The 24,860-nt window shown below is 38.4% G+C and overlaps 3 protein-coding genes across 6 annotated transcripts; 2 read left to right on the forward strand and 1 right to left on the reverse strand.

The window, feature by feature from the left end:
* Positions 1 to 25: 25 nt before the first annotated feature.
* On the reverse strand, positions 26 to 2,281 carry LOC108125403 (guanine nucleotide-exchange factor SEC12). Its single transcript, XM_017241584.3, has 4 exons — positions 1,841 to 2,281; positions 844 to 1,785; positions 614 to 776; positions 26 to 559 (listed from the first exon to the last, which is right to left on the reverse strand). The coding sequence occupies exons 1-4, from the start codon at positions 1,979 to 1,981 to the stop codon at positions 474 to 476; spliced, it is 1,332 nt and encodes a 443-aa protein (XP_017097073.2). The 5' UTR covers positions 1,982 to 2,281; the 3' UTR covers positions 26 to 473.
* Positions 2,282 to 3,892: 1,611 nt separating this feature from the next.
* Positions 3,893 to 24,625, forward strand: stai (stathmin). Of its 3 annotated transcripts, none has more exons than XM_017241606.3 (7): positions 3,893 to 4,077; positions 4,935 to 5,048; positions 22,497 to 22,666; positions 22,739 to 22,924; positions 22,983 to 23,129; positions 23,438 to 23,593; positions 23,748 to 24,625. In XM_017241606.3, exons 2-7 carry the CDS (start codon positions 5,021 to 5,023, stop codon positions 23,832 to 23,834), a joined length of 774 nt encoding a protein of 257 aa, XP_017097095.1. In that variant the 5' UTR covers positions 3,893 to 4,077; positions 4,935 to 5,020; the 3' UTR covers positions 23,835 to 24,625. The 3 variants fall into 3 exon arrangements, with proteins under 3 accessions (XP_017097095.1, XP_017097094.1, XP_070133291.1); XM_017241605.3 differs by lacking the exons at positions 3,893 to 4,077; positions 4,935 to 5,048 and adding exons at positions 10,554 to 10,660; positions 14,044 to 14,127; XM_070277190.1 differs by lacking the exons at positions 3,893 to 4,077; positions 4,935 to 5,048 and adding an exon at positions 21,680 to 22,160.
* On the forward strand, positions 18,894 to 20,940 carry LOC108125415 (uncharacterized). 2 transcript variants are annotated; one of them, XM_070277357.1, is made up of 2 exons: positions 18,894 to 19,111; positions 19,197 to 20,940. In XM_070277357.1, the coding sequence occupies exon 2, from the start codon at positions 19,373 to 19,375 to the stop codon at positions 20,828 to 20,830; it is 1,458 nt and encodes a 485-aa protein (XP_070133458.1). In that variant the 5' UTR covers positions 18,894 to 19,111; positions 19,197 to 19,372; the 3' UTR covers positions 20,831 to 20,940. The 2 variants fall into 2 exon arrangements, with proteins under 2 accessions (XP_070133458.1, XP_017097091.3); XM_017241602.3 differs by having other exon boundaries at positions 18,894 to 19,107.
* Positions 24,626 to 24,860: the final 235 nt, after the last annotated feature.

The following is a 24,860-nucleotide window of genomic DNA, read 5'->3' on the forward strand; positions in this document are numbered from 1 at the left end:
GAGGATATGCGAAGAATAAGACAACTTTTTAAGTTTTTTAAACAAATGGCTATACATTTCATTTATTTGTGACAATTATTTTTATGTTTAAGCCACTTTAGTTCAATCAACAAACATTTTATTCATAAAAATGATTCCACGAGAAATTTGACCATTTTTCTTGGTGTGTGCCCATTTCCATGTTTGATTTTCGTATAGTAACTAAAGACTATTATTGAAATAAATCATATACAACTGTTAGAGCGGACGAAAGATCACTTGATTGATCTGAGAGACAAGGAGGAAAAGGGCTAGAGAGATTAAATTATATTACAATTAAGCAAACATTGAAATTAGTTAAGAGATAAGGCAACCGGCACAAACTATACACTTAAATTAATAATCGCGAGGGGTCTTGTGGGCCTAATACATAACTAAAACCTGTGTACATAATATAACGTATATTTTTTTTAACTCGTCACCCCAAGTGCTCATCAGATGCCAAAATAGGAGCACATCACAAACACTATGAAGACCATGAGGATAATAAAGGCAATGGCAATCCAAGCGGGGATCGTACCTAAAATAAAAAGAAAGTGAGACTACTTTAGAGATATAATATCAGCACACTTACGTCTTTGAGGCAGACTGTGGATGCAGACTTTGTTGTCCACAGAAATGGAGATCACAGCCGCCTCGGTGTCGCTGGAAATGGGCGGTCCTTCCTCATTGGTGATTGGCAGAAACTGCAGGCCCGTTACGAACATGGAGTGTGCATGAGGAATGTGGAGCACGCGCTACAATGGACAAAAATTCATAAAAGTAATACACTGAACCTAGTGCTTAAGCTAGGGATGTAGATACCTGCAGACTAAATGCTATGTACATGGATACGCTTCCTGAGAACATCGTTCCGACGGCCAAGAACCGTCCATCGTCTCGCACCGCCAGCGAGGCCAAGCTTTCATCAATGCCCACCGCCTGGCGTAGCTGACCGCTGGCGCAATCCCAGTGCTGAAGGAAGCCGCGCTGTCGGCCAACCTTTCCCAATGGATTGGCGATGGTAAACAGTCTATACTGGTCCTTACGCGCCTCCACTGTACCGTAGCGGCAGCGTTTAAACAAATACTTGGCACCCTCGGGCGTCTGCCACTGCAACTTGTGGTGTAGCTTCCCATTTCCCAAGTCCCATACTAGACCATGGGAGTCTTTTGAGATACTGGCGATGTACTTGCAGTCGGGACTAAAGTCTAAGTCATCTATCTCCTTGGTGTGTGCCGGGAGCGCAGCGGCCAAGCTCATTTGCGGAAAAGACCAGACCCTCAGCTTCCCGTCAGTGCCACCGGTGGCCATCAGTAGCCCGTTACCGCTGATACGCACCACCCGTTGCAGCGGTTCAGCGCTCTTGAGAAAGTCGGTCTGGACGACATCCGCCGCCTGGATGTCGAAGCGCAGTCGCTTGAATTGACGCATTATGTCTGCGGCTGACGTTGGAGGCTTATGGCCGTTGGAAAGGTTTTCCACTCCAGAGGGAGCGTTACGTTGGCGTAAATTTCCATTCTCATGTGGTCGTTCCGCAGGAGCTGGTTTTCCGTCTCCGATTCCATTACCATTGCCGTCCTCCTCGGACTCGATCCGTGGTTGAACATAGTACATCTGACAGTGTGCCTCCTGGCCAGCACAAAGATAGCCTCTCCTGCCTCCATTTCGGACGGCAAAGTTCATCACCACGTTGGCACCTGTTTCGTGGCGCAGCACCTCCTCCGCGCAGAAGTGACTCCCATTGTGGTACAGCTCGTAGATCTCCTAAAAAAAAGAACATCGGTAAGTCTTGTTCAAAATTAATAAAGGCTGACCTTACAAAGCCATTGGCGACGCCCGTTTTGCTGGAACCGCCTCCTCCAGCCACTAGGATGTGACGGCTTGTGAGCACGTCGACGGCGTACAGTGGAAAGTTCACACGGGCCAGCAAGCCATCGCTAGGACGGCGGGTGGGGGCCATTATCAATAATAAATGACAATCGACCGACTCTAGGGGCTGGGGATTGTTGTGGAGTCGCCCACTTTATCAGGCCAGGCCGAAGGGCAAGTAGTAGATTGAGTCTAGATACTGGCAATTTTCGGCTTTCAACTGCCTCAGAAATGTGGTGCGCTTAGGAATGCTGGGGACTTTGTCTCAGCTGTCTTTCCTCATCCCTGGCTCCTGTTTGGAGGGTTTAATTACTGAATTTTCCTTGTTTATTAGGCCTGAGAAAGTTGAGTCGAAATCCACGTACACTGAATAGGGGCGACACAAAGACTTATCGATATATCGATAGTTGGTACATAATGTTTGCCGGTATGTTTGAAAAATACTAAAACTTTGTTCTTTTATATTGTTTTTATATATTTTTTTTTAAATAATTTAATTATTTTTTATTAAATTATCAAATTGTGATTTCTTTAAATTGGATTTTGTAGGACGAGTTCAAGCTGTTTGTCCATTTTCAAAGGTGTGGCAACAGTTCGAACCTGTGCTACCGGATAGTTTCAATAATTTAAACAGCTGAGCTTTGTTTATCCCCCACAAAAGCCCTTTTCTTATTGGCGTTTTTGAATTTGTCGTTTTCCGGCTCATTGTTCTGAGCTGGTTACCTAAGTAGGAGTTTAAAAAAAAAGGACAAAGAACAACTTTTAAATCCAGTTTCCAATCAAGTATTAAACACACAATCGTTAATCATGGTTGTTATTGCAAGTGATCTTTCTTTGTTGCTTTTGTTATGAATCAGCGCCTTTGTTTTTGCTACTCTTATAAAGCGCCTTTGCTTAGGTAGTCAAGTATCTAAGACCCATCCTACACCTAAATAAACATATATGTATATATAAATTCTTTTTTCTGGTAGGAAAGATCGACCCATACAATTAATCTTCTAGTCCCAAAAAATATTTGGATCTGAATAACAAGATCAGATTTACCTGAAGAACTATAGATACATTTGTACGTACATATATATTTATGTCTTTATTTAAGCTTTTTTATCCTCCTCTCTTTATTAAAAAGTTAAAAAAAAAGTGTGGTGGTAATTGGTATTTAAATAAAAAGCCAGTTTCATGGTTGTCTGAGCGAAAACTGTCTTTCATCTGTTTACGCATCTGAACTTGTTTTGTTGCCATTACATTTTAAAAGTGCGTGGACCCGTTTTTCTAGCGCGAATCGATCAAATTTCACTTTCCAAACGCCCAAGAGATTAAATTGATTTGTCACTTAAACCGCAGCACTCTCCAACACCTTGCCCAGCTGATAAGAAAGCAGCTTTGTATCAGCTTCCATTTCGATTTGCTTTAGAGTGGGCTGCTCCACGACTCATTACCGATAAGTTCAATGACCTGGTCCATCCTGTAACGGTCCATGTCTTGATCATTTGAACTTACTTATCTGCGCTTTCTGCACCATGACCTTCGATTTTATAATTTCTTTTTCTATAAATTAATTAATAGTTAAAAATTTTTTAGCATTTTCTGGTTTCTATTCAGGATCGAAAGGCATTTTAAAAACTTCCGTTTGAAATTGTCATTTGCAACCGCCAAAAATAAACAGCAATAAAGAACTTTACGAAACAGTCATCTCTTTCTCCCCATAACAACTTAACACACAGATGTTGCCCATCCACCGGGACAGAGCACAGTGGGTCAAGTATTCTAAATTAATATTTTCATAAAGTTACAAAGCAGACTATCCTTGTATTATTAAATTAACATACAACCAACAAGTTTTTTGCCAAGTAGACTATTTGGCTTAGTTTAAATAATGATCTACATAAATATTAAACTTAAATTATAGCTACAACTGCCATGGACCACTGTGCAAAGGCTTTATGGCTTTAGCTTTCCTTTTTTGCTTTCAGTTTCTTCCTTGCATTCGAGTACATTTCGTCGTCGCGATCGCACCGAAGAGGAAAAAGTGCTGGTCGCAGATTCCACGAACTATTGTAGCTTTATAAACATTTTAAAGTTGCTATTTAAATTTTATTTCTGTGCTAACTTTAATAATTGTGCGTACGCAAATTCATTGTCTTGTATCCGGCTATTGTGGTTCGTCCAAAGTACTCATATTTTCTGGTAAGTGAGATCGGTCAAAGGGAATCCGGTTTCAGGCGGTGCAATATTCCCTTATTTCTACTGCGCAGTTGCAAAAATAGCAACTCCGCGCCAACGCAATATGCTTTTTTTCCGGTTTTATTGTCCGCATCCATCGCACTTTGTTCCTATATGTATTTATTCTCTGTATGGATGTGCAAATGTTTTTTGTCTGGATTCTTAGCGCCCAGCAAAAAGTAGTTTATATATTATATGTATGTACATACGTACATTTATTCTTGATCAGGACCACAATTCAAGTCCCATGTGCCCCTGTTTAGTCTTTCAATTAAAGCTGTCGTTCTTTTCAATGCACAGAGTTTTTTTATACGATCTGTATGTAAGTATGAACATCATCCGAACAACTAAGGGCAATAAGATAGCATCTTAACAATACTATCTTAATTTATAATTTATATAATTTATAATTATAAATTATAATTTATTTATAAATACTTCCTTATAAGAATCTATTGAATTTAGGTGTCTAAAGTCTAAAATATCAAAATTTTAAGTCTAAAATATCGATATCCTTGTAACCCTGCTATCGAAAGCTTGCACAGATCGCTCAGGAAACTCCTTTCTGAACATCTTAAAAAGGATTTTAATACGAAATATGGATAATATTATATTATCTTTAATATAAACAACTTCTTAATTTATGAACTTTTCAATATTATAAACAGGAATATGCATAATATTATTTTTAAATATTTTTTTTAAGTATCATAGGGTTATTAAATCCTCTTAAATGGGTAATGCGTTCAGTGCTTAAAATTTTTCCTTCCTATTTATTATTACTAATATTTACTTTGATTTTCATATATTTTATTTTAAAGCACTTATATTGGATAGCAGTGAATTGGTATACATTCTAAAGCTTTATTATAATAAATCGCACCGTTTTAAAAATAAACTAAATAAAATGGTGAACAACACAGTTGATGCTGAATGTAAGTATATTTATTCCTTATTTAATTTATTAAAAATATCTCTTAACTTTAGGACATTACTAGATACTATTAAATAGTAATAGATATTATTACTATTTATCTTTTTTGAGTATTATCTTCAAGATCTTCAAGATTTCTTTCAATGTACACTTTTTTTGATGAAATTACAGCGTATACTTGTTCTATATCGCCAAGTACAAATAAAAGTAAGGCAAATACGGGGAAGTCCCCACTCAAGAAGGGTAGCAGACATGGCTCAGACACACACCCAGAGTCTGTGGGCTAGGAGGTGCAGTTAGCCCTCATTCGGGCTGGGTAGCATTGTTGCCGCATTTCACAGGCGAAACCGCCGCTCAAGTTCCGGTTCAATAAACTTTTGCAAAAATGCTTGCGTACATAGTTTGTTGCTCTTTTTTTTCGCCATACACTCTTCCCTATATTTACCCAGGCGGGAGGGTGTTATAATATTGTCCCGACGAATTATTCCCGACCTGGAAATGCCGCAGTTTAAATTTGATTGATAGGGGAGACTTAGTACGAAGTTGAAAACTCAGAAACATATGTCCAATTGAAAGTTGCTCTATTTCATAAAAAATATGAAAAAATTGGATGGATGCATGATATAAGAAGTCACCAACAGTATCCTGATGTTATGGCCTTTAAATAAAAATACTATATAATATTGTCTTAAATTTCTGAGGGTGTACGAAATTCGGCAACTTATATACATATTTACTTTTCAGCACTCGTTTTATATAGAATTGTATATAGTAATGACCATTTTTCCTTACTGCACCGAGCAGTTGTATGCATGTGGTGTAAGAATATGGCAGCAGACGTTTTGCAACTGGTTTTATGTAGGTCTCTCGCAAACTGTTTTATGCGACTTTTAAGGATCCAGGACCTTCTCCCCGAGGGGACGTGAAAAATTTTCACAGCTTTGCGACAGTTTCGTGGCGTTGTCGTCTTGTGTGAAGTTTCTGTTATAATTGCTTGGGAAAAACCAGTAACCAGTTTGTACTTTTCACTTTAAATCCAATTGTCCGTCCGTTGGATACAAAGCTTTAAGGTCCTTTTAAGCCATTAAAGTACTAGAGAGTCGAGGAAAGCCTTCTGTCCATAAGTATCGGGTTTATATAGAGCTTCTCCTACTTCTTTCATTAAATTAGCCTACTTGGAATGCCAGATGCGTAAAATAAAGTTGTTATATACCATAAAAACTGAGACCAGCCAAACCACAAACTTTTTTGTGTACCTTCTACTCAAGATAACTAACCAACTACGAGTGGAGAAATGGTTTTATCAGGAAACTTCCCCAGCTTCAACTTCAGTTGCTTTTATACACTTGCCATCTGCACGCATCTTGCCACAAATTTCCTGAAATAAGGCACTTTAGACAATTAATTATTTCTATACTTTGGTTTTTAGAGCTCGGTTTTTGTGCGGTTATTCGAGGGTTATTCGATGGGGGTGGCTAAATGACTGGATCTGGGTAAAGGTAGATTGCCACTGAATTGGAGACCTCACATCCATTGCACACACCTGTAAGTGTAAATAGAAGTCCAGCTATCACAAAATACAGAAAGGGAGGGTAAGGTGGTCTTAACACGCAGAGTAAAATCGAACTGCAACAGTTGTTTAATCCTGGGTGGCTTTGCTTCAAGTCGAAGTTTTTATACCCTTATTTAAGGACATAAAAATATTTAATAAAGGTTTTTTAATAAAATAGAATAAGGCAAGATTTTATATTCTTTGGAGAATATGCTTTATAATCAAAAGAAAAAATCCCCCACATGACGTATTAAAATAGTCATTCAATTCTCCCCTTTAAAGGTTGGCCCTTAAACCCCTAAGGCTGGCACACGTGACGCATTACGTGCAACGAGTCGCTTACCGTGCGTAGTACCCACACATCATTATTAATGCATTTGCACACGTGAACTGAAAACGTTCGGGGGAGGACGGAAAAGGACTGAAGGTGGGATAAGCGGTCCCCACATCAATTGAGTTTTTTCATCCACAAACATGAAAATCCCCCGGCGCTTTTCACCTAAGTAATTTTTATTTTTACCTTTTTATATCCTGTGTGGTACCTGTGGAGTTTAAGGACTCAATTGAATTCTGTTTTTTTTTCTTCTATATTCCTGAAGAAAAGTTAGATTTTATTTTAGCCTTTAGTTGTACGAATATATATTTTATTGTTAGGAAGTATGTATTCGCTAGGGTATTAAATATTCTGAATCATATAAACTTTCCATTTCCTGGCCCTTTACATGAAGGATTTTTGCAATTTCTCATAAAATGTCTGAGCTGCGTTTTAACAACGCAAATATATGTAAGTTCTACGCTTTAGACAGCATCAACAACATGTCCTTTATTGCGACGTGTCCAATCTTGATGTCGCAAAAGCTGCAGTTTCAGCAAGGTAAAGGACGTTGAAGATTGCCCATTTGATTTTATCTGTTGTTTTATGAGTGTATTAACACTGGACGATGTCAGTTAAAATAAACCACATTAAGGGATCACTTGCAGGTTACATAAAAGCAGTTATAAAATGTATTCCTTGCAACTAGCGCTGCAAAAACACTGCAGAATTGTCCTTCAAACGTGAGGTACAAAAAAAAAAAGTAAATAAAAAAAGGGGCGTGGTGTAGGACAAACATTTCTTTGTATATACAACGTTAATAATATCCTTCGTATGTGTAATAGTCACGTACTAAAGTGTACACTGGTGGCAGGACGAGAAGTCAGGGCCAAAGACACATTAAGGCATTTACTTGGAAGCCATCTATATGTAGATTATGATCGATATTTTCTATCCTGTCCTGCATTTTGAAGTGGTCGCCCTCTGGGAAACCCCCAGGAGCCATCAGGACCTATCCATATCGCAGACAATGAATGCATATAAACATAATGCCACGTCAACACTGCAGTTTAATGAACCTGTGTGTGGTGGTCGTACTCTTTGGGCAATAATGTTCTCGTGTCGAAGACACTTTGCATTGATTTTTATAGCCCAGGGGCAGGAGTTATTCAAAATGGTGCAAAATGAAGAGATAAAACTTAATCTTTGGATATTATACGGACTAGTATGGAATCGTAAAAGTTTTCTTGGAGGTATTTTCGCCTTCAAGGGTGAAAAAAAAGCAAACCGCAAGCTTGAAATTCAATATACTGGTAAAAATTATAAAAAGGATGCATTGTGGGGGGGACTTGTGTATTTGGGGTTGTAGGATATGAACTTGCAATGGGCCCCAAGCATGCAATCGAACTTTAACTGCCGCTCGCATGTTGTTCTTCGGAATAGCCTGTCAAAAACGGTTGCACTTGTTTCGGGGTTGTAGCTTGTAGTTTGCAAAAGCCGTTCGGCGTCGACGTCAGCGACAAATGTTTTTACCATCGTTTTAGTTCTGCCTTCTTGAATCAAAAGACCAACTCAGGGGTGACTACTATATAGATAAGGAGCTGGGGTTTCTGCCCGTGAGTCATGCTTTGGGGCGATGACGTTAGCCTTTTGATATCCGCGTAACAGAAATATTGGTTTTAGGCGTTGCTCTATAAAAGGAGTTATTAAATATTTTTTTTAAATATTTCTTTTTTTAATTTATTTATTAGGAAATTTTAAGAAAATTCTAAGTTACTAAATTATTGAATCATAAATCAAATCCTTAAATAATCCTTCATTTTAATACCATTATAACGCAGTAATAACAACCTAAACTCCCCACCGGATCACCTCTATGTTTAATAACAAATATCAAGGATGTTTCCTGTTTTTTTCCAAAAGCCGCATATTTGGAAGAGAAACCAAAATGACAAGGAACACCCATCAAGGACTCTCTTCCTCTCAAGTCACGATGTGATTCATCCAAGTGTGGTTCCCCAGTGTGGTTGGCTTGAGTTGGCGCCGTTCCGGCGCTTCATCGTGTCTCCCAATGTCCTTTTTGGCTTGAACGGCATGAGGAACCCAACGCCTCTCCAATTTTTCCTCCAGTCCCCAATACCTATTTCCAATGTTTTCGGCTTTTGGCTGCTTTTTGAGTCATCGCTATTTTATTTAGTTTACTTTAGCACCACTTTCTCTCTCTCTCTGTTGGCCATTTCTTGGCCATTTCCTCTCCTTATGTGTATTTTCGATATTCGAAAATGTGTTTTCGAATTTCTCTCGGAAGTGGTCTCTCCTCTATGTCATTGCCAGCCTTAAAATATTCGATAATACTGCAGCTTTTAACTGATTCGAGCTTGGCTTAAAGATAAGGCTTAAATAATTATGGAGGCTATATCCTATTGGAGTGTAATCATCGGACCTTCAAAAAATTTAGTCTTTAAACTATAGTATTATCTCTCAAGATTATTTTTCTTAAATTGTGACATTTTGTATCACCTAAAAATAAATTTTAATAACAATAAGTACACAAAGCTCAATATTTTGGGTTTCTATAATAATTTCCCTATTATTTCTTGGTTTTTAAAAGTAATATCTTTGTGTAAAATATCTAAAAAGTAAATATTTACTGCATTTATTAAGTAATGTCTCATCAAGCATTGATTTTGGGTTAAAGTTCTAGGTGAATATTATGAAATCAACCGGCTTTTCCGCTGCCACTTTGTTGGGGCCAGCTCTCTTCCGCCACTTCGCTCTGAGCCAGTGCATCCATTTTTTATCCACTGCGCAGGCCTCACAAATTCTGCTGACAGGGAAGGTAGAGAAATTAGAAAAAATAAAATATACAATTTAAAAATTTATTTTTATAAGGAAGAAAGGATAAATGGATTAATAAACAAATTATTTTAGTGGTAATAACTTCTTCTTAGTCCCTGCAGTCCTCCCTTAATGTCCTTTTTGCAAACCGCTCTCGCTCTCTCTCTTTTGACACTCTCTTTTAACTGTTGTTTGCTTTTGACTTGGGGTGCTGAGGCCGCTCCCGCTACCCACCGGAACTCCCCCCTTGCAAAGAGCTATGTCCTTTGGTGTGTGCATTGTCCTTGCCTTCGCCATGGAACCAGGCACGGCGCCGACGCCGACGCCGGCAGTGACGTTGGCGCCAGTACTGGATGTGAGGTCGTCCAGTCGTTCGCCTGCTATTGAAAAATTAACATCGACATAACTTAGTTTGTGTTTGTCGTTCGCTCTGCTCGCTACATTTTGACGCTGTCGTCGTGTGCCTTTTTTCCAAAAAAAGGGACTCATTTGGGAGGCTAAAAAAAAACCCGACCAATAACAAAAACAAAAACAAGATACGATAATTTTTGCGACGCGTAATATCCCATCTATATTTTAAGAAACACTTCTCTCCGGCTGCGTTAGCTGGTTTTTTCTACCAATTTTCGTAGAGCACCATTAAATCAATACCAGCCGCCAGCAGCAAGTGGTTGTCATAAAGAGAAATTACAAATTTCCAATCAGACAACCCAAAAAGTGAAAATCCTAAAAAAAATTACTGTGTAATTGTACCTAAATAAAGAAAAATTAAAAAAAAATATCAACCCGACATCATCGACTTAATATAGTAGGAGAGACACCAAACTCAAAATGCTGATTGGATTAGTACGCGATTCGGTGATGCAGTGCTTCTGCCATACGTGCAGGGCACCCGGAATTTTGCCAGCGGGTAAGCATTATCCGGACAACTTGTCTACCAAGTTTTGCATTCAAATGGTGCTTCGTATTGTATCTTTTTCGTTGCATACTTTTTTGTGTTTTTTTTTTTATTGAAACTTGCATTTATGTAGTTTTTGGCTATCCATTTATTTGTATTCTGAAAATCATCATCATCGTCCTGCACGAAATTGAATTCGTATGTATACAAATTGTGTTTGGCAGCAAAAGCTTGTTTCTATCATAGAAATTGTGTACGTTGCAGCTGTAGGCGGTAAGAGCGGGTGTGGGGTGGGCAGGGGGTGGGCTTCGGGATGAGCAAACATTTGCAACAATTTTCGGCCAACACAACATATGTGGGCTTATGTAGATGTTATGGCCACTACAATCTGCTCTTATGGTCTCTGAGATTCAAAGGCGGATGTTGTTGATGGTCAATAAACGTTGAGGGATAGTGGCAGTGGCAGTGTCAGAGTTAAGTACTGATAGAGACCCTCCTTTGAAGACCTCTTTACTTTTATGAATATTTATTTTAAAACTTCCTAATCTAAATGACTCATTCATCTCACAAATATCTTACAAATCCGGAAGAAAATTAATATATAATACAATGGAGCGCTGAAATGTAGGCAATAATAATTTTTGTGGAGCTTCTCCGTGACCGTTATTTCATTATTTTCTTGCGTTTTCCCAGGCTATGTGTGTGGAAGTTCGCATGGGGCGCCACTCAGCCGACAACCGATGAGTCACCCGGCGCAGGCGGAGACTAGGACTCATATTGTACTGCTGTACACACACTAACAATAGTTTTTTTTCTACTTTAGTGTTATTAAATGGTCATCAATATTAAAATCTTATTTAAGGACTAATTATATAATATATTGCCATATTAAAACACTGTCGTCGTTGCAAAAAAAATCAAAAACCGGCGTATATCAGGCGTGTATGAATTGCGCAATGTGCACACGGAACCTATACAAGCGGAATGACGACAAAGGACGGTCTTTATTGATTTATTGACAGAGCCGGCTATTACATAAAAAAAAACACTGTCAGCTAAAGGGGGAATATAAAATCAGTCTCGAGTAGAAAGTTGAAACTGGGATTATTTTTTTTACCTTTTTCTTCACAAGTTTTATTTTAGCCACGCTCGAGACCTAAAATTTTGCATATTAAACTGAATTTTTAACAAGAGTAGCTACTCTAAGGGTTCTTCTTGAGACTTGTTCTTTTTCTTTCTGGTTGCTTTTGCAACCGTGTCCTATCCTCGCGATTCCCTACCCTCGACTCGAAACGCTCAACTATGTGGGGCACTCTGTCACGTAGCAGTCAAATTTTTTCTTATTATCCTGGCAATAGACTTCTCCATGGGCTCCATGTGTTGTTCTTTCCTATCCTATCGTTTTGCATGTTGCTCACGTTACAGACAAATACATAATATTACTTAATTTTCTTTTTCCTTTTTTTTGTCTTCTAGTTGAGTTGTTTGGCGAATGTCTTGGCCAATAAATTAATGAAGTTGTAGAGTTCGTAGGACAGTAGAGCCTAAAAAATGGGGGCTATTAGAGGTGGTAGTAAAGGCTATTAGAAGTTCTAGGATATAAGGAAGTGGAGGTAGAGAAGATCATCTTGTAGCCTCTAAAAACTATACATATATTTAGAAAACCCTACTTCTACCTCATGTTATGACATCCTTCATGAAAAACAAATGTCGGGGGAACTGACGGATATAACGTATGCATGACTATGCTCAGGTCGGATCCTTAATGAAGGGGTTGCCCTACGTATACCCCACACTCCCCCCTGGTATATCCTTTCTATGCGCTCGGAATAAATCCCTCGACACCATCATACGAATGGATTTTGCGACTGGTGGGCCTTTTACGTGCTTCCATTTCGCTGTCTGCTCAACTAATGCAATTTCCTTCAGCTCCAGTGCCCCCTCTTTTGACTATTTCTGCAGAAATTCCTTTTCATGTCGCTTGGTCCTTGGCTGGGAGTTTCCATGTTCCATTTTGCTTTGCATTTTCTCTTCCTTTGTTTAGACCAAATTGTATTTGCACTATTTTCTTTTTGTTTTTTTGAGAACGAAACTCTGGCTTGCAGGTAATAGTTCAGATGTCTACCTATTGTCTGAGATCCTAGTGGGGGTTTTTATTAAATTAATCATACATGCATCTTACTTTTGATATATGTGTGCACGTATCCTTTTTACTGCATCCTGCATATACATATCACATGTATTATCAGGTGTCCTTACTCATTTGCACGTGGTATGCGTTTATATTCCATTTTTGTTCTTTTTAATGTCAACTAGGGCTTAATATTTTGGATACAATGCTTTAGGACAAGCTTGAAACTATCCAGGACTCTAGATACAAATTAGTTTAATAGCAACCTTTAAAAAAGGGGATTTATGTAGCTTTCTATTAAAGTTAAAAATAGCAGCGCCCTTTTGAAAGGTTACTGCATCGCTGTTCTTTGTCATTGACCCGGTATATTATGATAGAAAGTTTTTTTTTATATATTTTTTCAATGGTTTTTGTAAGGATAATAAAATGAACAAAAAGTGTTGGATATGGTTGGACACCTGCCATCAAAACATTGTCACGAGATTACAGGGATGTGGTCCAATGAATTTTGATTGAAAATTGAATTTATATTAATTGGTTGCTTTCTGCCTCTCAGCGGGTCTTTAATCCTGATTTAACAGATTACAATAAATGCTTTAAAGGATTTTAGATATTATAGATTCTGACATTTTAGCTAAAATCAATCTTTATTATACCGACTACATTCTAAATGGACTTTTGAGGGCCAAACGTTTCTAGCTAAGTCGGTAACTATTAATCGTTAGAACTTATCCTGCAGTGTCTAAGATGAAATAGGGGAAAGTAACATTTATATCCATTAAAGATACTAATGATGGCATCTAAGCGAACTTGTATCATAAGACGAATGAGTATTTGAATCAAGCCAACAACATCTAATGATACAAAAGAAAACTCAAAGTGCAGTTTAGATACTAAAAGGAAGGAACTAGACGGTTAACTTTTGGTGGAACTAGAATTCGAATCGCTTCTTGAAGCAATACGATTTTATGACTTTGTGTATGGGATATACATACGAATTAGACAAATATTTTGCCATCCAAATATGTTTGTGGAAAAGAATCTGTAGAGTATTGCAAATGTATGAGAAAAATTTACAAACCAAAATGCTTGCAATTGTTTAATTTGGCTTTTTTAAAAATATTACTTTGCTTTTCATTTTTTGTTTCCCAATGCAAAATCATCAAAGTTCACAAAATTTAACACAAACATCAATCTTTATTAATTGAATTTAAATATTTTCTATACATGCATTCCAAACGGACTTCTAACTATAAAAATATAGTTTCGAGAAGATCTGCGCCAATTAAGAAAAACAATAAAATACGTTCTAAGCAACCGCGACTTAGCAAGAAAGTCAAATTCATAAGTAAGTATGAAAAATAATACCTTAAAAAAACCCAAGACGAGCTATCAAAATATTAAAGCGTTTTCGCACAACTTGGTGGAAGAAATCTTGATTGTAGACTCCGGCAGTGAAAAGCTTTACACTCCACGACGCAACAGACCGTATTATCAAGACAGGGGAGAAAAAAAACTGCCAATATAGAAGTCTCGACCAGGTAGACTCGAGAAAACCAATACGACGATGACTCACTCGTATTACCTCCCCCCAGTACACCTTCGAGGTATTTTCCACAGTGGCTCCTTTTACGTGCTTTTGTACGCTTTCGTTGGCCCGGCTTGTTAAGGTAATAAAATGCCAAAGCCGTCTGAGCGGCGCCACGGAAAATGAAGTAGACATAGCCGAAAACCTCCTGACCCCTGAACCCGGGTGGCTTCATCCATATGTGATGTCCTCACTAAAACCGCAAAAAAGGAACGTTTGCCATTCTATAGGGATGGGTATTAAAAAAATCAACATATGTATATCATGTTATTGGTATACAATTTTTTTTTTACATTTATTAAAAACTTAACTTAAAGGGCATCTAACTCTTAAAGCCATTAGATATAATGCCAGCCAATTTTCTTTCGTTGCCAAGAAATTGGTCAAAGAATTATCCCTATAATTAGTGGCTGTCGTTTAGTTCATTATAAGAATTCGTCACGGTAAACGTTTTTTTCTTTTTCCTTTTTTTTTGAGGTATAGGATTTGTGGCAAAAGAATGGGATTGTCGCCGTGCGGCGCCACATTGACGAAGGGCTTCAATATCTCGCTTGATAGTTTCAGTTCTAATTACTGCCGGCTATTCACCACGCCCTGAGCCAACTACCTACCCACTGTCACCTTCATGTTGGCGGCTAATAAACCAAACTGCCTTTGGCCATAAAACAATCTTGGTACAATAGTGGACAGAAACACAACCTGGACTTGGGGTTGGCAGTGGCCAGGAGGGGGAGCTTTAACCAATGCTACGGGGGTGAACAGAGCTGGCTTAACAACCAACAATCAAAAATGTCACAACAAAGCCAGTGACAAAGACCTTAAACTTAAAATAAGTTAAAGGTTATATTAAATTCTCAATTAATTGGAATTTTTAGTTTATAAAGCTGATACTTTCTTAATAATTTTAAATTTAAAGAAAGGGTATTCACTTTAGTGCCTTTATTTTGTTCCTACTAAGCTTTTATATGAGGTTGATGTTTTTTTTTCGTTCAAAACCCTAGAGGCCCGACATATGCCTGCTCCACCATGTCAAGTACAAAAGCTAGTGCGCAAACAAACAGCTCGTTATACAAAAAGATATTTAAGAACGATTTTGCTGCGTTGCCTAGCGTTGCTGTTTATTTTTGTTTGCTCGTGTATTGGGAGTAAACGGAGGAAAATGTAGCCTAATGGTGAAAAATCAATAAACAATTTTGTATTTTATACATGGAGAGAAACTAAAGAACGACTTTCTTTGTATTTCACAGACAACTAAAGATATTGGGGGAAAGGATATAAAATTTAAATAAATTATTGTCAACAAGAGAATATTGACAAAACATATTCCCAGTAGGGTTGTCTTTTTCAAAATTGTAAAACGAATCGATCGAAAAGTTTTTTTATAAGATTTTGACACAGATTTATGGGAAATGGATATACAAATCGTTTAAGGTATTCCGCACGAAAATCGGATGATTATTGGGAAAGATATAGCCATCGCTATGGACCATATTGTGGCCCCATGCATTTTTGTAGATTTTTAAAGGGGACCCTCCAGAAAATTTGACAAAAAATCTAAAAAATAATTTGTTCCCAGATTTTGATGCAGATTGAAAGATAATCGCTGTACAAATCGTTTAAGGTACTCCGCTCATGAATCGGATGATTATTGGAAAAGATATAGCCATCGCTTTGGGCCATATTGTGGCCCCATGCATTTTTGTAGATTTTTGAAGGGGACCCTCCAGAAAATTTGACAAAAAATCTAAAAAATAATTTGTTCCCAGATTTTGATGCAGATTGAAAGATAATCGCTGTACAAATCGTTTAAGGTATTCCGCTCAAGAATCGGATGATTATTAGGAAAGATATAGCCGTCTCTGGGTGCCATATTCTGCCTCCATGCGTTCTTGAATAATTTGGATGGGGATCCTCCAGAAAAAATACATATTTCTGAAGTGGTCATATTTTCCAACCCCCAATTAAGTAGAAAGGCTCCCGCAAAAAATAAATCTGCCTTGTCTGCATGTAGCCATTTCCATAAAATTTTTTTATGTTTCAAAATGTTTTCTGCCAAATTAGCAGAATTTTTCACGAAAACCGGCCTAGCAAAAATTAAGTTTTCTTCTTCTCCAAAGGGGCGGTGAATAGTAATGCCTTCAATTCTTCCAGTATTTACTCTTGTTCTAACCGAGTGTAATTCCGTTTCGGCTTGTAGCTCCTTGAGGACGTACTCTTAAGTGCCTCGCTTAGACGGCTTTTATGTCGTTTCCTTCATTAAGCGACGAGATGAAAAAACTTGTGAGTGTGGCTACGACTGTTAACAACACCACCCACTTTTTGTGCATCGCATTTAAATTGAAAGGAGGCGGTGGCCCAGACGAAGAAGAATATCTTGATGAACTTGTATGCCCCGTATAAATGCGGGGTTTCTCTCTAATCTTAAGCCAAATGCGGGCCACTGTGTTTGCTGTGCTTGCTACTTTGGTGCAGAAAGTAATAATACTCGTATGTTTTTGCACTTTTCAATGTGTGTTTCTAGTCTTCAAGTTGCGCCTTCGAAGTGAATTGGGGATTTCCTGCTCATTGTTTGCCGTTGCCCTCTTGTTTATTCTGCATTGTATTGTGTGTTTTATGGTGGTGGCATTTCTTGCATAGCAAATTAGCCAGCCACTTGACAATACCTTTTCTTTATAACCTCCCAGGGGGTTTTCTGATTGTTTTTAATGGGTGCTTCTAATAGGGTCGATTAAAATGGGGTTGACATAGACAGTTTTTAAAGGTGGTAGCTTAAGTGCTGAAGAGGGACCTTTACCAGGACAGCTTATTGAAATATAAGTTTTATTATAAAAACAAGAATAACAAGACTAGCAAGATAAGATTTCCATGAAAGTTTTAGGCTTATTATTGCAATTTTATCCAGTGCTGATTCATCAAAAATGTTCCCCATACTTTTCTTGGCCAATGCCTGCAATTAGCCTGTAAAAAAAAAGGCCAGGCCAAAAAGTTTCGATTGGATGGGAGGGATAACTACTAGCCAGACGTCTGTCGCCTGCAAGGAAAATAAAAACAGCGATTACTCCTCTTGCAGCAGCACATGCCAAAAAGTATGCTACCCGAAAATGTTTTTAGAATCCACTCAACGACATGGAATGGAATGCCGCTGCCAGTGCATGTATGGGTTTTTGTGTGTCCTTTTGAATGTGAATGTAGCCAAGTTTTTTTTTTCCAATTGGTCTCTGCAATTCAGTTTTGGTCGGACAGTCCATCGTTCAGTTGTTTAGCGAATTCCTGAGCGTCAACAGCTTCGCCCAAAGGATCCAAAAAATAGATTTGAGAAAAAGTAGTTTCCTCTTTCAGTTAGTTCGACATTGTCCTGGCAGTGTTTGTGAACCAAAATGGTGGCCCTCGATTTGAATTTAAATGTGAACAGTAAGTAAAAATTTTAATTTATTAAAAAAAAAGTATCTGAAACGTCGGCTAACTTGTTGGAAAAGTTTTCGTGAAACATTCTCTCAGCTTTTTGCAAAAAAAAGGAGGAGGCGAGAAATTGCTGCATCTACCACACTCATAGCAGCTTCATTGCTGAGTCATGGAAATAAACTAATTAAGGAAAAATTAAAATGCTTTTATGCATATTAAGCAAGAGGAAAAGGCTTCTGGTTTAAGGGTGTAATGGTCCTTTGACTCGTACATTTTTAAGTGTGATAATAATGGAAATGCATCCAAAAGTTACTCGGCAAAGTGGCCCGAGAAAAAGTGTTAAAATGCAATAATGAATAAAAGATTCTTTTGAGTAAAATTTACAGAAAAAGTTTCCACAAATGTTTTTGCAGAAATATTTTATGAAATGAATAATGACACATTAACAAATGAGTTTTTCCTTAAAAGCCACAATTACACTTAAAGGGGTTCATATCCTTAATGAAAAACTCGCACAGAATCTGTAAAAACATAACCAAGGTTGGCAATATAATTTAATTCGTTAACCTCCTTCAAAAAATGCGCAAATGTTTTTAATGAGGTCAACTTTTATGCTAATGAGAGTTTTTAGTTTGGCCGTGCCGGGGTGTAGTGTTAACAAGCCCAAATGCTTAGCCATGCCGAAGCCTCATGTTCCTCCGGGCGGCGAAAGCCAAACTTAATTTTAATAGTGAAATGAAATTATGAAGCGGATGAAGCGAAATTTTCCATAAACCTGAAATTTCTGAATAGAAACACGTTTAAAAGGAATAAATAAATGAATATGAGCATCAGAGTCTTGATGAAAGCACATTTCTTTCATAGAAATGACCCAGAATATTTCAAAAATATTAAATGAGACATGGTTAGGTGAAAGATTTAGGATATCTCTTAGTCTGACCCAAAAAATTTCGAAGAAAAAATGCCATGTGGCTATTATTTTGTGAGAAAACAATCGTTATCGAAGCATTTTATGCTTTTTTCTCATCTTTAAGAAACTTTACTCCCAAAAAAAGTGTGACCAAACTCACATAAAATTTTAAGAAACCCTTGAACACTGGCGATATTTTGTGTCGAATTCTTAGAAGGCTTTTCCTCGTGGCAGTTAGAAATGAGCAGGCCTTTTGATATATTTTATTATTGTAAGTGACATTTGGAAGTTAACCAAGTACATTCTATAGTATTCTATAGAAAAGAGCCTATTGGTAGCGTAGGCACAGGTATCAAGGGATTTTCTAGTTCAGTCTTCAAAATTTGATCATTTCGGAGCAGAATCGCAGAAAAACGTGGTGGCAGCTTGTAAGTAAGTTCTGAGAATCAAGTTTACACCGAGGTTTGTCGGCTTATACTCGTTTTTTTTCCTTTTAATTTTTATGGCACCATTGAAGCTCGAATAAAGGGATCGGCTTTCATAAACAAAAATTGTGTAAAGCTCAATTGCCGTATTTCTGAGGTGCACCTTCCGCGATAGCAGTTGCCGTATCAGTCAGTATCCCTTTGGCACTACGAAGATAAGCAGAGCGGGTGTCGCACACTAGAAGCACTCTAGAAGTCCAGAATTGCAATGGCCAGCTCCTTGCCAGAACCCCCAGAGCGCCACTTTGGGTACGAGTGTCGCAGATGCCGAGTCTCGGATTTTGGCGGCCGCCGCTACTCTTGCTGGATCTGTCCCAATTTCGATGTGTGCGGTGAATGCTATGACGCTGGCCAGATACCCCTGACGCGCCACCATCTATACTACCATCCCCTGGAGGCGCACTTTGATCGCCGCGAGTTCCGTGTCTACTTCGAGGGCGAGGCCTACGGCTCCGATATGCAGGCACTCCAGAGCTACAAGTGCGCTCTTTGCGATATGCGCGGCATGAGCGGCGCTGATCTCTACCGGCACTTGCTGCAGTCGCATCGGGATCATCAGGATTACTCCTCGTACATCGCCATGGTGTACTCGCATTACCTAAAACATAACTCATTGGGTCCTTGCAACGCTGCAGAAACTCCTTCCCGGTCGACCACTTCCCAGATGTTAAGGAGGGGCACCGGTTCGTACCGCCCTCCGACCGGGTCGGGGGTACGCAAGTCAACTATTCGCACTCCCACCGCGGGGTCAGTTGATATCGTTAATTTACTGAGGAGCATACCGGAAATGCTGGATCCTCATAACGACGATCTTCCATACAAGTGTATGGAAGTAGTGAATACAATAGGCACCCTACGTGCTCAGCAGAACGCCTGCACCCGGGCGGAGGAGGCCGCCGCCATTGGATCGTATGTCCGTGTCCTCGAGCAGGAGATACTCAGTCGGATGTCCGAATGGCGGCAGTTGCGTGAGGGTCGTTCCTCATCGGGCGGTCAACTGATGCGCCGTCGCAGTGGCCTGATTCCAGGATCAAGTGCTTCTTCGGCCGTCTCCATGGCGGCCGCAGTTCGCGGACGTCCTTCCTCGGCAACACCGTCGCCCTTGAGTACATCGGAGCATGCCCGTCGCTACATGGATGTCTGGCCAGCAGCTACTCGACCCTTTCGTTTGCCGCCGTCAGCTGTGGCCGCAAATCAGGAATTTCGGGAAGCGCTTGCCCAAAGCGCCAAGTCCAAGAGCGGCGAGACTTCAAAGGAAGTGGTGGTAGCTAAAAAAATCTCGCCTCCGGTCAAGAAGGTGGTTGATCCGCGCTTCCTGTGCCCAAAATTATTAGCTAATGACAAGAAGGCCGGCTCTTCTGATTCGAAAACTAAACAGCTTAAGGCCAACTTTATTCAGGCCATTTTATGCTCAATGTTGGCCGATGATGATCTAGTTTCGATGCCATGTGGACTTCCACATCCCATAAATGACCCGTATTTTGTTGAGGCTAGTGCGGGCTTTGGGGGAAATCGCCTGGAAAACGCATGGGTCGCATGGAATGAACCTGTTTTTTACTATGATTGTGTCGATCAAAACTTGATGCCTGCCACGGCTTCCGATGGTGTCGAAAATCCAATGTTGCCAGTGATTGTCGAGGATGCCGTCGAGCATGATGACGAATAAGATTCAAATTAAATCTCACAAGCAAACCAAATAAATGTTAAATAATAATGAAGTATTTCTCATAATCTAAATAGCTATTAAATAAATGTTTATTCTTCAATTAAAAAAAACATACATATGTACTTCTATAACTTGTTCAAGTTTGTTGTTTGTGATCGTATCAAGTCATATTAGGACCAAATAAATGTCTAATATGAAGCATTTCTCATAATCTAAATAGCTATTAAATAAATGTTTAGTCTTCTATTGAAAAAACATTCATATGTACTTCTATTTCTTCAAGTTTCTTTGAAATATTTCGAAAAAATAGATGGCGGTGTTTAGAATTACAACTCTTTTGATTACCTTATTGGGTTTATTTATTTTTCCGATTTTATGTGATCGTATAAAGACATTGGATTGGATCATTTGTTCGATTTTTTGTGATCGTATCAAGACATATTAGAACCAAATAAATGTCTAATATGAAGCATTTCTTATAATCTAAATAGCTATTAAATAAATGTTTAGTCTTCCTTTGGAAAAACATACATATGATACATATGAACTTCTATTATTTGTTCAAGTTTCTTTGAAATATTTCGAGAAACAGTTGGCGTTGTGTACAATTACAACTCTTTTGATTACCTTATCGGATTTAATTATTTTCTCGATTGTTTGTGATCGTATCAAGTTGGCTGTGGTATCAAGTAGGCTTTGCTTTGGCAGTTTTATTCAATTCCTGTATAACTACCTTCATTATCGAAGCATCTTCGAGTGGAGCAGTGTCTAAAAAAAAAAGGAGAACAAAATTTTATACAATTTTATATCGCATTCGTGAATTAAGTTTATTATTTATTTGAGTTTATTTATCGGTTCTGGATTTGTATACCTTGGCAAGTTTTTTTTTTTCTTGTAATGGCTTCTAATTTTCCGACCGTACACCGCAAGTGTCTGGGCTGTGCTGCCCAGGGAAATCTCGGCCGGCGCTACGAGTGCAGCGTGTGCGGGTCAGAGGTTGTCTACTGCGGCAATTGCTTCGATGCTGGGCGCAACCGTCCCACTCACAAGCACAAATACTATCACCCCATGAAGGCTATTTACAATCGTGCCTTCTTCGAGCTGTTCTTCATGGGCGAGAACTTGGTTAACGGGGAGGCCCCACAGAGTTACAAGTGTCCCTTCTGCGACGAAATGGGCTTCACCTCCGAGGAGCTGCAGGTGCACGTGGAGGAGAAGCATGCCGGGCATGCCGATGCAGCTGACTTGCTGGCCATTTTGGAGGGAATGAACCAGCCGGCCGATGGTTCGGTGACTGCCTCATCCGTGGCTACCGTGGGGGAGCGAAAATGTGAGTTCAGTTGTAGGGCTCTTCGATTAAAAAGACGGCGAAATCTGTAAAGATTCAACAATATTAAATGGTAGATAGTTGATACAAAATATGTATGTACTTGCCTATCTTTGTGGTAAGCTGTAGGAATGAATATCCATATCAGGGTGATTTGAAAAGTTCTTAAACCCCAACATAAACTTCATACATGAGTGGTTGGCAATTGCAAAAATGACGTCATGCATTTTGGCAAAGAAAAAGCCACCCTCAAGCTTCGAGCCGAGGCCCAAGGCTCGGCCTATGACACCCCCAATGCACCAATATTAAATTACTCTCCTGCTTTTTTGCCTTTCACAGCCACTGAGATTCGCTGCCAGGAGAAGTCGCGCGGTGGTCTGAGCTATGAGGTCATCCTGGCCGAGCCGGCACCCAATGTGGCCGTCCCCAAGCGACCGGTCACCCCCGGCAAGAACGTCAGCGTCGAGGAGATTGAACAGAAGTTGAAGGCTGCCGAGGAACGCCGTATTGTGAGTAGCCCTTATAGTTGTATAGCCCTTCTTATGCAATAATTCTTATTTTTTTTTTATAATTATCCACAGTCTCTGGAGGCCAAGAAGATGGCTGATATATCAAACAAGCTGGCCAAGGTTGAGGAGGCCACTCGCAAAAAGGATGAGATTACCAATGAATTCATTACTCAGACCAAGGAGCAACTCGAATCAAAGATGGAGTTGCATGTGGAGAAGCGTGAGGCCATTATCAGTGATTTGAAGGAGAAGCTAAAGGTGTGATATTTATAATACTTGTATTATCCTTTAATTTAAGTTTTATGCCTTTCCCCAGATCCATTCTCAGGAAATCGAGAAGACGCGCGAGACTTTGGAGCAGCAGAAGGCTAATGAGCAGAAGGCCATCGAGGAGAAGCTCAAGATAGCCCAGTCCTTGCGCGATGAGAATATCAAGAAGATGCTGGATCGTCTAAAGGAGCATGTGAGTGGTTAAGAGCAGCATGTATTGGAAATTTAAACTTAATTTAAATTCAGATATATGAACAAAGGGTTGTTATGTATATATAAAGTTAATTTATAAAATGTATAGATATTTTGGTAGCTTATAAAAAGTATAGTTTTTGCATGAAATGGATACATTTTATTGTAAATACATTTAAAATCATCTCTATGATTTATTACATTTTTCATCCAACATGTTCATATATTCTGTGTGTGTAAATATTTACGTTTCGTGTCATGTGTACATATAATTTTGATTTTTCATTTCTCTTATTTCCTCTCATTTAGAACACAATCAAAATTGCCGAAATCAAATCGCAGAACGATCAATTGGAATGTCAAAAGCTTGAGGAAAAGGCTCGCATTTATGAGAACAAATTGTTTGCCGCCGAGCAGAAGCGTGAAAAGGAATTGCAAAAGAAAATTGAAAAAGTTCAAATGCTTGTACGTTCCTCTCTAAAATTAAAAACACACTCGAATACCCATTTGCCTTATCTTTTCGAGTAGAACTTGGCACTTGCGGTTTCATTAATTGCATCTTAAATATAACTTTTTTATTTCTCAATTAATTAAATTCTTTTTTTTATACAATTTCCAGGAACGTCGAGCTGAGTTGGTGCGCCAAAACAAGGCCCAGTCGCAGGATATCGATGGCCAGCCCAATGCAATTGCCTCATCTGGTTAGATGGGACCTTGTGGAGAATCCAGAGAGCTGTGCAGAGCGTTATTACTTTCGGAAAATAATTAAACAAGAACAACTACAGCAACAACACTGCAAACACCAACACATTTCAGCAAGAAACCCAATTTGCTTCAAAAATTTCAAGTATTATAGAATTTCCCTATGCGAGCTAAGGCGCCTAACAAGAAAACATTTATTCATAAACTGCAAAAAAAACGAAAAAAAATCTCTAACAAAGAGGATTAAGTGCATACTGCAAAATAATGCAAAATACATTAGTAATGGAAATCTACAATACAGCTCAAGCATTAACAGAAATTTGTGAGCTAATCATTCATTAATTTGATTTTTGATTTCATTTTAAATCTATAATTTTTCTTAAATTTGAAAACCATTTGATTATGTCTCTAAGATTATATTCAATTTCGTTTTTGAACTTTTTCGATATTATATATTAAATTAAAAAAAAAAAACAAACTTGCTACGAATGTATTTTGAAATTTTTTTGCAAATAAAAGTTGAATTGCCATAATAAATGCGTTTGCCTCAATTGCTTTTGCGAAACCTTTAACAATTAACAAAATGTACCACTTAATGAATATGTGAAAATATGTATAATTTAACATTCATATTAATTTAATAACATGCAAAAAATATGGATAAACTACTTATGTTTAAGTTCTCATTTTTTATCTACGAAATAAATGTCAAACAGAACAAAAATATATGTTTCAAATGCTTAAAAAAAAACTAAAATAAAAAAATCAAACGCAAGCTAAATCACACTTAAATAATTATTGTTTTAATTATGAACAATAAACACACACATTAGGCATAAATAATGGAAATGGAAGCTCGAACAGAAAACAAGTATATTATGTATACACAAAACATTTATGTAAAATGCATATTTTGTCTAACGTGGAGTTATATTTAGAGAAAAGGGCATATTTTGGCCGTCAAATGGGTTTAAACAAAATTTACAGGGGGTTATAATAAAGTGGAGTAGATGATGCGAAACAAATGGAA

Source organism: Drosophila bipectinata, chromosome 2L, assembly GCF_030179905.1.
Source record: "Drosophila bipectinata strain 14024-0381.07 chromosome 2L, DbipHiC1v2, whole genome shotgun sequence".
NCBI classification, from domain to species: domain Eukaryota; kingdom Metazoa; phylum Arthropoda; class Insecta; order Diptera; family Drosophilidae; genus Drosophila; species Drosophila bipectinata.

What these genes read in the sequence shown, in the direction of transcription:
- stai (XM_070277190.1), top strand. Translation starts at nt 21,728, where the DNA reads ATGGCTTCTAATTTTCCGACCGTACACCGCAAGTGTCTGGGCTGTGCT. An exon ending in CTGCCGAGGAACGCCGTATT is followed by an intron (nt 22,667 to 22,738) that starts GTGAGTAGCCCT and finishes AATTATCCACAG; the next exon opens with TCTCTGGAGGCCAAGAAGAT. An exon ending in ATTTGAAGGAGAAGCTAAAG is followed by an intron (nt 22,925 to 22,982) that starts GTGTGATATTTA and finishes GCCTTTCCCCAG; the next exon opens with ATCCATTCTCAGGAAATCGA.
- LOC108125403 (XM_017241584.3), bottom strand. Translation starts at nt 1,981, where the DNA reads ATGGCCCCCACCCGCCGTCCTAGCGATGGCTTGCTGGCCCGTGTGAAC. An exon ending in ACATAGCATTTAGTCTGCAG is followed by an intron (nt 777 to 843) that starts GTATCTACATCC and finishes TGTCCATTGTAG; the next exon opens with CGCGTGCTCCACATTCCTCA. An exon ending in CCACAGTCTGCCTCAAAGAC is followed by an intron (nt 560 to 613) that starts GTAAGTGTGCTG and finishes TTTTTATTTTAG; the next exon opens with GTACGATCCCCGCTTGGATT.
- LOC108125415 (XM_070277357.1), top strand. Translation starts at nt 19,373, where the DNA reads ATGGCCAGCTCCTTGCCAGAACCCCCAGAGCGCCACTTTGGGTACGAG.